The sequence below is a fragment of the Osmia bicornis genome, chromosome 5 (assembly GCF_907164935.1).
Source record: "Osmia bicornis bicornis chromosome 5, iOsmBic2.1, whole genome shotgun sequence".
NCBI classification, from domain to species: domain Eukaryota; kingdom Metazoa; phylum Arthropoda; class Insecta; order Hymenoptera; family Megachilidae; genus Osmia; species Osmia bicornis.
The window spans coordinates 4,037,966-4,050,992 of record NC_060220.1 but is presented as its reverse complement, the minus strand read 5'-3'; the positions used below and the strand labels follow the sequence as shown (position 1 = coordinate 4,050,992).

The following is a 13,027-nucleotide window of genomic DNA, read 5'->3' as shown; positions in this document are numbered from 1 at the left end:
ACAAATTAAGAAAACTGATTTGCACAGTGACTCAATATCAATTTCCAATGATTTCAAAATTTCAATTATTATCCTGAGTCACTAGGGTATTTAAAAATAAAATTATCCTAACAAAATATTTGTTATCATATTCCTTTTAGGGAGCGATAAATTCACACCAGAAAAGACTGACGTTTCACCGAAATTCACGAAGCCTCATTCGAAAGAAAGAATGGTAAAGGAAAGAGAACGCGAAGGTGGTGGTGGTGGTGGAAAATTCAGCGTGTTGCAGAAATGGTTGAGAGGCGACGACAAGTGTCACGGAGAGAAAAAAAGCTCCCCTGGCAGGTGAGTGAAAACGAATGAAGCGGTAGTACGCGCACAGTTTCGATTAAGTTTTATCGTATAGTTTTGGCATCTGCAGGGACTTCTCCGAGTTCGTCGGGGTGTCTGTGAAGGAGTTGGTGAAAGCAATGGGTGAGAGTCGAGCGAATGGTAACGGTGCCACGCCACCGGAGACCCCGAGACGATTGTCGAGAAGCTCGTCACCGAAGAATCCCCAAGGTGGGTCACCAAGATTTCACAGCCCGTCCTCTAGCCCGGTTCCAATACCCGGTACGTATACATAACAATTCTCAAATCATTCCGATAAATATCTTTTAGTTGCTCTATTCTACGACAGATCTTTATATTTGTTTCTATTATTTTTTTCTCTCTATCTTCTTGTGATTTGTTCATTGTTAATCTCATACGTTCATGTGTGTGTCTTACTTCACACTTTTGGCACCGTAACTGGTCTGAGGAGGGAAACCATTTCAGAAGCTGAGAGACCCGATAACGATACTTGTAAGATCATGTGTAAATAAAGTCCCGCAAATATTTCTTTGTTCCGTTTGAACGGATTATCTTAGAACGAACCATTAAGTATGAATAAGTCACACCTTTCCGAATGTCTATCTTAGGTTATATAAATATACATATATATATATATATATAAATTTTATCGGATTAGTTATAACAGAATAGTGATGTTGATCTTAGCTGGGTCCAGTCGGCAGCCAGTTGGTTCTGGTAATTGCCTCTTCCCTCCTGCTGCTCATGCACCAGGTACTCGCTCCTTTCCTACTCAACAATAATCCTCAGTCTGTACAGTTTAACGATATATTATATATAGTGCATAGTGTTTGTGTTGTTTCGATAATCGTACCACTTTCTCAAACTCTGTCGATTATAAATTGTTCTTGAAAGATGTTAGAGCACCGTAGATTGTTCCCTTTTATTACTGTACGAACACGACACCACACCGAGTGCATGTATTCGACAAAACGAACACATTTTACACTTGTAAAATAATTCAATCGTTGCACGTATATCTACCTGTTGCAAATACACTCTCACGTTACTTGTACATATACGAGATAGAGAATCTAATTAGTGCACATCAGAGTACACCGAGAATAAGCTTAGCGTAATATAAGTATCATCGTAATCACTTCATCGCCTATGATTTCTACAAATGATCGAAAAATTGTCAGGTGGGAGAAGCTTGATAGGAGGGGGAGACAGTATCAGTAGCAGCCCTGTGCTATGTGGCTCCCCCCGAAGTGTCGGCCTCTCCCCTTTAGGTAAGGATAAAACAGCACACATTATGATACAGAATTTTTGAGACAGAAATACTCATGAAAGTCTCAAACAGAATTAACCGTTACACGCTACGATACCCTAGAAACTTGACACCAACATAGTTTGCACTGAAACACGAATTACATTCTGGAAACATAATCGTCACCGAGACTGGGCTAGTTTAATCATTTCTCATTTGTTCACGACAAAGTGGCACGAAATTATTTTGCACGATATCGATGCGCTATGCGAGAGAATGCCACGCAAAATACATTTTCTACTTTTCTTACGTTCGTCATGAGGAGCAAGGTGAGATAGCACCGTCCTTGCGATACATAGAAATTATAAAAGATATTAGTTTATCGAAGTCTTGCGGACGAATTACACCCCGTTTCTACGAGCGTGTTTCTGTTTCCCTTTTCAAGTATCCGGTGGCATGGTGGACAGTATCACGTCGCAGAGACGTGGATCAACCCAAAGCGACACAAGTGCCTTGGTCAGTAGTCTAACGAGGGATCCTTCGCAGTCCCCAAGTGCTGTCAGCACAACTGCCAATACCCGCGACCTTTCTCCAAGTCCAAGTTGTAGTTCTTTACACATGAGATCCGAGGGTAGTATAGCTAGTCCACCCGATACACCGAAGCAAGATGGCGGCGGGGTAAGTAATCGAGGCCGCGAATCGAATATACAATAACTAGATAGGGATTGATCGACACCGTTTGATTTCGTTGAAGGATTCTCAAGAAAGTCCGCGAAAGGTATCTCAAGCGCAGACGCAAACGAGTCCCGAGAGTGCTACCACAGCTATGAAGGGTCATTTTAGCATCGGTTCGGCTGGTCCAAAGGAGGAACGTCATCCAGCGAAACTGACCAGAAGGGAGCATAGCAAAATAGCTAAGACCCGAACGAAACGAGCTATCTCGCCGACTACCTCTCAAAGTCCTTCTCCGAATAGAACGTTGAATCTGACCAAGGATAAAGTAAAGGAAGCTATCAGTCCTTCGGTGGCAGAATGCCTGCGAGCTGTGTTCGCGGCGTTTCTTTGGCACGAAGGGATCGTGCACGACGCGATGGCATGCGCCAGTTTCCTCAAATTTCATCCTAGCTTACCGAAACAGGGCGCGCTCGTGGTGACCCGGCAAACGGTTCTGCAATCAACGGACAAGCAGAAACAGGAACAGAAAGCCAGACAAAGACACTCGGTCGAGGTGACCAACGCCGGGAACTACTTGCACATTCAACCGAGTACTTTGGAGACTTTAACTCGGTCGGCGGCGAATGCGAACGCGAACAGGAACAGAAAGAAACAGGAAACAACGATTAAGGAAGAGGTACAGGAAAACGGGAAATTAGGCGCTCTGCCGGAATTTCAAACGGTCGCTGTTCTACCACCGGCACTGAAAAGCTTGGTATTCTTATGGGAGGAGCTTAGCACTAATTGTCTTCAAACTATAGAACAACGCTCGGTACTGCCTAGCCCGATATCGCAGATACAAACGACGAAGCTTAGCAAACGACCGGAAAAACGGATCCGGGAGGACAAAGTGAAAGAACGAGAGAAGAAAACCAGCAAGAAGAAAAAGGAATGGAAACCGGTCGGAAGAGCAAACGGATCGGAGGCGCTGGGAGGAATAGAACGAGAAACAATTTGCGAACTATGCGGCCTTATGTTTCCGCATCCAGTTACTTATCACATGAAGATGATGCATCCCGGTTGCGGATGGCACGCAGGCGGGAAGGGTTACAATAGCGGAGGTAACTATTGCATCGGATGGGCAGGGAACTGTGGCGACGGTGGAGTCGGAGGTAGCTCCTGGTACCTCATCTGCGATACCTGTCGCGATAAATACTTGAGAGCTAGGAAGCTGAAACTCGCAAAGAAATTCCTAACCGGGATGACGAAGAAGAAGAACGGTACTGGCAAAATCGTGTCGCCCCTCGGCAGTCCGAATGGTAACGAAACACACATCATCATGAAGAACAATGCGATGTTCCTGTTAGACCTGGCCAGTGCTTCTGGATTAAACATTCCGAAACAGCAAAGACGACCTTCTCAAACTTTGTCGTCGGTGGCTGAAAATTATAGTCCCCCAGAAGCGGCTGGACCGTTTCCTCCAACTGGACCATTCCAATGTCTGCAAGCCTTGGGAGTTCATAATTCGCAGAGTCACGATGAAAGGTTCTACGAAGAAACGTTGAGACGGCAAAATGGTCACCCGAACGGTTATGAAGGGAACAATGGCATGTCTAATACCACAAACGGCAGGGTAAGGAATTTCTATCAATTTTCTCGATGATTTTATTCGATAACTTCGGCGATTTTTATACAGCCTCTGTCGGAACATCCTATGAGCGATAGCGACAACGAAAGTGCTAAAGGTCGAGGAAATTTTCATCGATCAGTATCGATGTCCACTGCGGCTCCTTGGACCAGGAATACTAATGACGGCAGGGTGGTCATGATGCGGAAAAGGAATAACAGTAGCAGCGAGATGAACAACGGTACGTGAAAATTCATTGAATTCTAGGAAGAGTGTAGAAACCTGAAGATAATTCGAATCAAGTATTTTCTTTTGGTACAGAGGCAGGCTCGTCTCTCCTGTGCTACCCTTCCGCAGCCCTTCAGAAGCTAGTACCTTCGATGAACCAGTCGGCAATTGTCTCTACTAGTCAAGCAGAAGTGACAAATACTGACAAGATAGAGATTCTCGTGAGGCCAGTGATGTTGTTCGTTCTTCAACAACACAACTTGCAGCATTTACAACTGGCCATGAAACAGGCGTTACGTCGTGCTGCGTGTCGAGTTTACGCGATGCAAGCGTTAAACTGGTTGTTAAGAAGCGTCACTCAACCAATCTGTCTTCATGATTTACTGTGGTGGTTCGTTGCTTCCCTGTCACCAATCGTATCACCTGATATTGCAGATGCGAATGACGAGGACAATAGGACTGACAGAAAGGAAGATCACGTAAGTTGTGCTAGCAACTTGGGTCTTCAGTTTATCTCACGAATGAAGTGTCTCACAGCGATAACGTTGATTGTTTGTTTTTAAGGACATGATCGGTGTATGCGAACATCCCTTGAGCGATCTAGTCATAGCAGGCGAATCTGTTAATCCATTGCCAACAGTGTTTCACACTTTGTTGCAAACTATAGCGGATCTCATGCTTTTACCTCCGCCTGGTAGGTCTTTCGACTTAGGCTAAGCATATTATTTTTACGTTCATTATATTTTGTACCTTCGTATTTAGGATCACCCCTTCAACAAGCTGCTATTCGCTGCTGGGGTATTAAATTCACTCCTGCGGATCACATGTTCTTACACAGAAGTCACGTGTTTAGTAACATTAGCAAAATACTCTCGAGATCAGAAGAAGAGGAGGACGCCACGTTGAGCATGCACGAAAGTCATCAGTCGGTGCATTCTCAACAAGTGAATAGTTGCGTGGAGGTTTTGAAAGATTTGACGTGCGGGGTAGAGATCAAAGCCTCGAGCAGGCAAGCTATGATAGTCAGTTTGACCGATAATTCGACGGAAACTTTCTGGGAATCTGGCGACGAGGATCGTAATAAGACGAAGACTATCAGTATCGTCTGTGGTGCTCATTCTATTCCACGAGTAGTTTACATTCACATCGATAATTGTCGCGATTTAACGGTAAGTGTGATAATAAAATGTAATTGTATTTTCAATTATCGTTTTCGGTATTTAATAAAATGATCCCGTAGCACAAGGTATCCAGCGTGACGTTTCAATCGGGCAGCAATGCAGATGAAATGGTAAAATTAAGAACGGTGGAAATTGAAAGTCGTTCCGCAGGCTGGATCCACTGTCCAGTTACTGGTAATTTTTCATACTCTGAACAATGAAAAAATTAATTGTACGAAGAGTAATTAACGTAACTTTTCCCGTAGACCCACGTCATATTATCGTGAGACTCGATTTAAAGGGTCCAGATAATTCTTTACGCGTTCGACAAATAAGAATCTTGGGCGAGATCGAAGGGGAATCATTGAAAATTGGAAAGCAATTGAACGCGCAAACGATTCAGCAAAGGAATTGCGAAGCTGAAACGTTGAAAGTATTCCGTTTAATTACATCTCAGGTAAATTTTTTGATTGCACGAGATATAACATATGACACGAGAGATGGAGATTATTAATTTTCATATATTAGGTGTTTGGTAAACTCATACAAGGCGAACAGCAGCAGCAACAAACGGAAGCTGCAGAAGGTGCTAATGAAGATTTGGAAGACAGCAATGATCTTCGGGAACATATGGTTGGAATTTTGTTCAGTAGGAACAATCTCACTCATTTACAGAAACAAGTTTGTACGCATATCGTTCAAGCTATTCAGAAGGAAACCATTCGAATGAGAGAAGAATGGGAAGCACTGTTGTGTTCACCAGCACCTGCTAATAGCTTACTAAGTGATAACAGCGATTTACCAAAGGCAGCCGATACTTATTGCTTCGAAATGTTATCTATGGTGCTTGCTCTAAGCGGCAGCTCTGTGGGGCAATATTATCTGTCGCATCAGTACGGTTTATTAAAAGATCTATTGAGTCTATTACATACAGGATCAGCTAGAGTGCAACGTCAAGTATGTACAATATTTATCAACTCGATGCTTAACTTCCGATATTCAATAATATGTTATTTTTTTATGATTTAGGTAACATCTCTTTTGAAAAGAATTTTACCCGAGATCAAACCGGAAACATTAGCTAATGTGATTAGTATCAAACGCCTGCCACCCACTGATTTTAGTATCGTGTCTGCGGCAAATAATGGTTTCACCCATAACTCAGAATTCGATGAACATTCCCCGGGGATTCTCGACGTTTTCCTAAGTTGCATCGCGAAAGCGTTGACGGTTCAAGTTAAAGTGAAAGGGAAAGAAAATAATGGAAAGGCTTTGCAGACAGCATCGCTAGCTACCAGTATTCATCCCAAGAGTTACGTTGGGCCGAGATGGTGGCTAAGAGGTTGTATGACGCGAAAATTAGCCGAGGTGATAATTCAACTTTTAAAAGACATGGCATCGGTGAGTATTAATTAATTTGATATTTTAACAGTTAACTAAATGTCCGATATTGATATTCGTTCCAGGGAAAACTATCAGAAGCATGGGCATCGGTGACCAAAGCAGCGATCGCAGAAAATATTTTAAATCTTACCAGACTAGACGAGAAGAGTCGTGACCCGTCTGAATGCCTGAAAACTCCAACCTTGTGGTTAGCTCTCTCTTCGTTATGCGTTCTGGACTCCGATCATGTCGAAAGATTATCTTCTGGCCAGTGGACCGGTTCGGAGGGACAGCCACCGCCTCCTAGAGTAAGATCAATGAAAATAATTTATCAAATTCATTATTTTATATCTTCATACGTTTAACATTGTACGTTTTATCCATTTAGCCAACGTGTAGCAATCACGATGACGGTGAAACAACAGCCATCATCCAGTGCAACGTTTGCGGAAACTTATGCGCGGAATGCGATAGAATCTTGCATTTGCACAGAAGAACTCGAATGCACATAAGACAAGTTTGCAAGGAAGAAGAGGAAGCTATTCGAGTGGATCTTCACGAGGGTTGTGGTCGAACGAAACTCTTCTGGATTCTGGCTCTAGCCGACAGCAGAACGCTGAAAGCTTTAGTAGAGTTTCGCGATGGTTCGCCGAGAAAACCAGTCGGCGCTACTTCCGGTATCTGCAGATTCTGTGGCACCACGGAAAACACGGGTCTGCTGGCGATAGGGAACGTATGCGCGGATCACGATTGCCAGGAACACGCGAAGAATGCGTGCACCAAAGTGCATTCCTGCGGACATATCTGCGGAGGTGTTCGAAACGAGAAGAATTGTCTACCGTGTTTGCACAGGTGTTTGCCAGGAAGCGATTTGAAGCAAGATGCCGATGACATGTGCATGATATGCTTCACGGAAGCTCTGTCAGCCGCGCCTGCAATTCAGTTGCAATGCGGACACGTTTTCCATCTGCATTGCTGCAGGCACGTGTTGATGAAACGTTGGGTAGGACCGAGGATCACTTTCGGCTTCTCTCTTTGCCCTATTTGTAAAGTACCAATGGAACATTCCACTTTGGCCGATCAGTTGGCTAGCATCAAAGAGTTGTACGAAGATGTTAGAAGAAAGGCTTTGATGCGATTGGAATACGAAGGATTAAACAAGTATGTATAAAGTTTATAATTAAAGATGGATGTTTTATTTTACATGCTTGTTACGTATTTACAGGGCCGAAGCGGTATTTGGTCCAGGAGGACGATATCACCAAGATCCTGCCGCGTATGCGATGGAACGATACGCGTACTACGTTTGTTACAAATGTCAAAAGGCCTATTACGGTGGTGAAGCGCGATGCGATGCCCAAATTGGCGGGGAAACGTTCGACCCTGCGGAATTAGTATGCGGAGGTTGCAGCGACGTGGCAAGGGCTCATATGTGCCCGAAACACGGAGCAGATTTCTTAGAGTATAAGTGCCGATATTGTTGCTCGGTGGCGGTGTTCTTTTGTTTTGGGACTACTCATTTCTGTAACCCTTGCCATGACGACTTTCAACGAGTCACCACCATTCCAAAGAGCGAATTACCTTCGTGCCCTGCAGGTGACTTTGCTGTATCTAATTCTGTATCTAACATCTTACCTGGTAAATTTTATTCTAATGATAATTTATATTTTATCAGGACCTAAGGCAAAACAATTGGAAGGAGACGAATGTCCTTTGCACGTTAAACATCCACCTACTGGAGAAGAATTTGCGTTGGGTTGCGGCATTTGTCGCAACGCACACACGTTTTAAAAAGAATTTTTGATATAACAACTTGATACGAGGTGGGATTCTTTCACGATTTAACAGGCGATCCTTGTTGACTCTTATCAATGCAACTATACTATATAATGGATATACAGTTCGATATAAGCATTCTTATGATAACGATGGTGCGTCATTAATGCAGTAAGAAGGGAAAGATTGAGAATTCTTATGATTGCAAAGGTGGAATTGATGCAACATAATGATGCACGAGGAATCAAATTAGAGAGCGAGAAAGAGAGAGAGAGAGAACTGTGTAGTTACAGTCATAAGTGAGAATCTGACGATGCGTGAAACTATAATACTTGTTAAGTATTACATAAGTCGTTTTTATTGGTGATTGTAAAGAATTACTTAAAACGCATAATGGAGATCAAAAAGAAAGTTGTGCGTGTATTAAACTTCCATGCAGTGCGATAAACAAGAGAGCTTACACGTGCATAAAGTCATACAAAACGTAGTGAATTCATTTTGGTAAAATATTCTAGATATAAGTGTTTAAGATAACATAATATTAATATAATTCTCTACGCTACTTAAGAAATATTTAATTATTATCGACAATGATCCTAATAAATTATGTATGTAGGTAAATTATGTATGTGAAAGAAGTATGTTATTTAAAAAAGAACAAAAAAATGTGAATTCAGCTGTGAAGAGTATATATATATAAAAAAAGGAAAAAAAAAGAAGTTTGAATGAAAAATTACACCAGTTACGTACTGTATGTACGGGCGTATCTATATTTGCATTTGTCATTCAAGATAGTCATGAATTTGTGCATTTCTCGTGTTGAAAATTTTTCTTTGTTTTTTGTACTTTTCCAAAGGAACAATGTGAGGTAATATCTCATACCTGTCACGTTATTTATTTATAATTATATCAGTGTAATGCTTTGTATTACGTGCGCTGTTCGGCGAGACGATAGAATCTGTGTATATTCGTATAAAAAATGAAACGCGTGGACGATAACCGGGTGGTAAACGTCGATTGTTATTATTTGTGTTTCAATCTAGTGCAGATTAAATGAAAGTAATAATTTGAAAACAAAGCAAAACAATGAAAAAGTAAGATCGTCTTTACTGACCTGCCTTTTATCCGTTTAAAGATGGCGACTGAACGATTCGAGAATCAAACTTTGCGCACTTTTCGACTGCCGACTGATCGATCCAAGATGGCGGCCCGCGACAGCGCCACGACACGGCAGTTTGCCGTAAGCAGTGCGAGGTGTAACGTGTGTGTGTGTGCGCGATCCTGACGTTTTTCGCCTGATCAGCGGTAAGTAGCCTTTATTTACGAGTCGTGCAACAATAGTTATATAATTCGCGAGTCGCGTGAGTTGTTTATGCTCGTTCATCGGTCAACCATTGGCGGGAAATGTGTTTTTCTGATGTGAAACGATCGGTGCAACCGCTCGCCCGGAGATCATCTCCTACGCACGTTCGTACCACCCTGCTAGCATTGCTGTCAACTCGCTCTGTTTATTTTTACCACGAATTGAAGCCAATTACAAGTCGAGCGTTAGCTTAATTGAACAAAATTACCCATGTACTTCGTTCAAAGAAGTATCTTCCAGTCAGTATTTACGATAATCCATGCCTACCGATCGATTCATTTAGAAAATCTTCTATAAAAACAACAAGCATTCCACCTGTATTCGGGCAGTGATCATTTATGTGTAGGTAGCGTTCTTGACTCATTCGTTTTCCAAATATTTCGTAGAAATCATGTTGCCACGGTAGAAAATTTCTTCTGCAAGTTGTCGTCTGCTGTGTCGATACTTAACCTCACTTTGCTCACTTAACTCGAAGGGCTGTCAAGTTACGGACGCTTACCAGGCTAAGTAGTCCTTGAATTCGGTAGTCGATACTATCTATAGATTTCCGCCGTCTTTCATCCTATTTGTACGAGGAACAATAGACCTCTTTCTAAGAACAGTATTTAACCCTCGTTTCTTAGATACATTAAAAAGAAACATGTCAGACGAGTCAACGAATCCAACGTATGTACACATGTAAGGTAGAGTTTAATATTAACCACAGTGCCTGGTGAATCAGACAATGAAAGTCAATGTCGCAATCGTAACAGTCGCGGCAAATGATTGCTTCGTGGGATTGCACTATTCACAAGGGTACAGTGAATCGAAAAACAAAACAATTATTCGTAACAATGCTCGCCCCTGTATTATTGTACCATTGGTTTGCTGTAGACAAATCAGTAACACGTAGTGGACTCATGGGGAGAGGCCACGGTTGTAACATTCCGATGAAGAAAAAATGCGCTTTGCGGGAGCCGTTTAGATTCACGTGAAACTGGTTTTAGACACGTGCGTACCACGCGGTCTAATGCATTTCACGCATCTCACGCGTTCGAGCACGCGCCCGTCCCTTCATGGGTGTGCATCGTCCAACGCATACCATTACGCGATAACGCACGCTTCGTCAGCTCGATGAACGACCTTTGTCTGATTCCGTTTTCGGAGAAAACGCGCTATCTTTTCCGTCGGATTATTTCATACTTTGAGTTATTTCGCTTTGTTCAATTATTCTAACGTCATTCGGTACATTATTAACAAAGGGATTATCCCGAACTCAGAAATTCAGAAAATTATGAAACTTTGTGAATATGTAGAGAATGTCCTGATTAAAATGCAATTTTTATTTGTTGCCCGTTTCTAAGGGGGTGAAAATCGCCCTTAAAATTTCGGTTATTTTACGGTTTTTTTTCTCCAAAACCGTTGAAGCTATCGAAAAACTTCATGAGCAAAAGTTGTTCGTTTTAATGTATAGTATTTTTTTATGTTAAAACAAAAAATTATTCTTAAACATTTTTGTTTATAACTTTTTGTAATTGTTTAAATAATTTCTTGTTGAAGCATGCAAAAATACTATACATTAAGACGAACAATTTTTGCTTATGAAGTTTTTCGATATCTCTAACGGTTTCGAAGAAAAAGAACAAAGAACCCGTAAAACGGTCGAAACTTTAAGGGCGATTATCACCCTCGTAGACTGTAAATGGACAGCAAACGAAAATTGCGTTTTAATCAGGAGGAAATCACCTACATATTCACAAAGTTTCATAATTTTTTGAGTTTCCCGGTTCGAGATCATTGCTGGTAAGTCTCCGAGGAAAGGGTTGACAGTAGTCTGAAATGATTATTCCACGACATTGGACTTCTCGCGATTGAAGTTGGTATTCCGGAAAACCAGTTTCAGTAGAAGATTATCTTGTCCCGTTATATTTACTGAATCGTATGCACTGCATTCGTGCCGTATGTGTTGTGGCTTTTACTCCGGGATGTCGAAGGTTTACCGAAACTTTCATCGTTTCCAGTGAAATCGAATGCCGTCGGCAAGGATAAAGGTTTACTGAACATCATTTTTGGTAATTATTGGTGGACTTTGAATATTTTGTCACTTAACATTTTTTTCGGAATACCGCACAGATATTCAAATGTATCCAATTAGTCTGTATTTAAATAATGAACGAACTTAAAACAAGTTACGGTAAACAGCCACGCAATGTACCGTCGAGATAATCAGCTATCTTGGTTAAATATTCCCGCTATCTTTTTTACTAAACTTGTAACATTGCAAGTTAGCTTTTTCTTTGAAATAATTATCTCGCCAAGGCAGGTGTACAAACAGTACATTTCCGTGGCACTGTTTCTTCAAGCCTGATTCGGACACACTTGAAAATCCTCCATGTTGAAAAGCAGAGAGGTTAAACTATTTTTAGCATTTCACTAGTGTGTTTCGATCGGCGCTAATTAATGAACTTGCTAGCGCAAACTATTCGCCGAGTGTGCGGTCGATACTGTGGTAGTAAAATTTTCACCGAGGATGTTCCATCTTTCCGCCTTGTTTCGCGGTTAGAAAGTTGAAAACATTGCCATTAATTCATTGCTGGATGTTTCAAGCGCATTAATTAGTCGGACGATTGTGACCTTTGGTCTCGTCAGATAAATTGAATAGAAGATTTCAAGCAATCGGACTTTTCCGAATGCTTTTCTAGTATTCTGAAAAGCTTCAGACAGTCTCGTGTAAAAAGCAACCCGTTATTGAGAGGAAACACTGCTCGATAAAATAACAAGTTTGGCGAGAAACTTTCGATCGAGAATCAATAATCTGGCCATTAATTCGAAGAGAAACTCCACGGATTTGGTTAACAAATTCGTTGCACAGAAGTTCGTTCAACCAGATCGAAACTACATACCTATATCGTGGTACAGCACGGAAATGAAACCAAGAAGTTTCTGTTTACTCGTTTTCGATATTACGTTGAAATTTAATAATCTTTTCTGTGGCGAACCAGTCGTTAAAAGTCTATTTTATTTATTTATTAAGCTGATAGATATCACCGAATTGTCACAGTTTTAAAAATACCAATTAATCGGTTTCAGTACTTAATGAATTTCACTAAAATTTTTTCTTTCGACTATCACTCAACATAATCACGTCTATTTAAATCCTTCATTTTATCGTATTTAGAGTGTGACTGTGCACGGTACATTGTAATCGCGTTAAAGCTCCGTCAACGAACGCCGCTCTCATTACCGAGATTAACGGCGTTTTAATTACTCTCGGA

At 41.5% G+C, this 13,027-nt stretch overlaps 2 protein-coding genes across 8 annotated transcripts in view; both read left to right on the top strand.

Annotated features, from left to right (window-relative positions):
- Positions 1 to 9,510, top strand: part of LOC114880196 (E3 ubiquitin-protein ligase MYCBP2) — a 176,747-nt gene extending 167,237 nt beyond the window's left edge. For 3 of the 6 annotated variants that reach the window (XM_029195959.2, XM_029195978.2, XM_029195940.2), the window contains exons 36-52: positions 141 to 327; positions 389 to 594; positions 1,515 to 1,604; positions 2,028 to 2,260; positions 2,337 to 3,869; positions 3,933 to 4,104; positions 4,185 to 4,570; positions 4,656 to 4,785; positions 4,854 to 5,260; positions 5,332 to 5,446; positions 5,518 to 5,708; positions 5,780 to 6,208; positions 6,281 to 6,652; positions 6,718 to 6,942; positions 7,023 to 7,795; positions 7,860 to 8,230; positions 8,310 to 9,510. In XM_029195959.2, the coding sequence (XP_029051792.2) occupies positions 141 to 327; positions 389 to 594; positions 1,515 to 1,604; positions 2,028 to 2,260; positions 2,337 to 3,869; positions 3,933 to 4,104; positions 4,185 to 4,570; positions 4,656 to 4,785; positions 4,854 to 5,260; positions 5,332 to 5,446; positions 5,518 to 5,708; positions 5,780 to 6,208; positions 6,281 to 6,652; positions 6,718 to 6,942; positions 7,023 to 7,795; positions 7,860 to 8,230; positions 8,310 to 8,425 (5,936 nt within the window). In that variant the 3' untranslated portion in view covers positions 8,426 to 9,510. The remainder of the gene's footprint in view (positions 1 to 140; positions 328 to 388; positions 595 to 1,514; positions 1,605 to 2,027; positions 2,261 to 2,336; positions 3,870 to 3,932; positions 4,105 to 4,184; positions 4,571 to 4,655; positions 4,786 to 4,853; positions 5,261 to 5,331; positions 5,447 to 5,517; positions 5,709 to 5,779; positions 6,209 to 6,280; positions 6,653 to 6,717; positions 6,943 to 7,022; positions 7,796 to 7,859; positions 8,231 to 8,309) is intronic. The other 3 variants (XM_029195949.2, XM_029196015.2, XM_029195997.2) reach the window with 3 other exon arrangements.
- Positions 9,511 to 9,632: 122 nt separating this feature from the next.
- Positions 9,633 to 13,027, top strand: part of LOC114880228 (WD repeat-containing protein 47) — a 59,592-nt gene continuing 56,197 nt past the window's right edge. The window contains exon 1 of one of the 2 annotated variants that reach the window (XM_029196056.2): positions 9,633 to 9,715. The gene's annotated coding sequence lies outside the window, so the exon portion shown is untranslated. Of the gene's footprint in view, positions 9,716 to 9,743; positions 9,878 to 13,027 lie in introns of those variants that run through there. The other variant, XM_029196064.2, reaches the window with a different exon arrangement.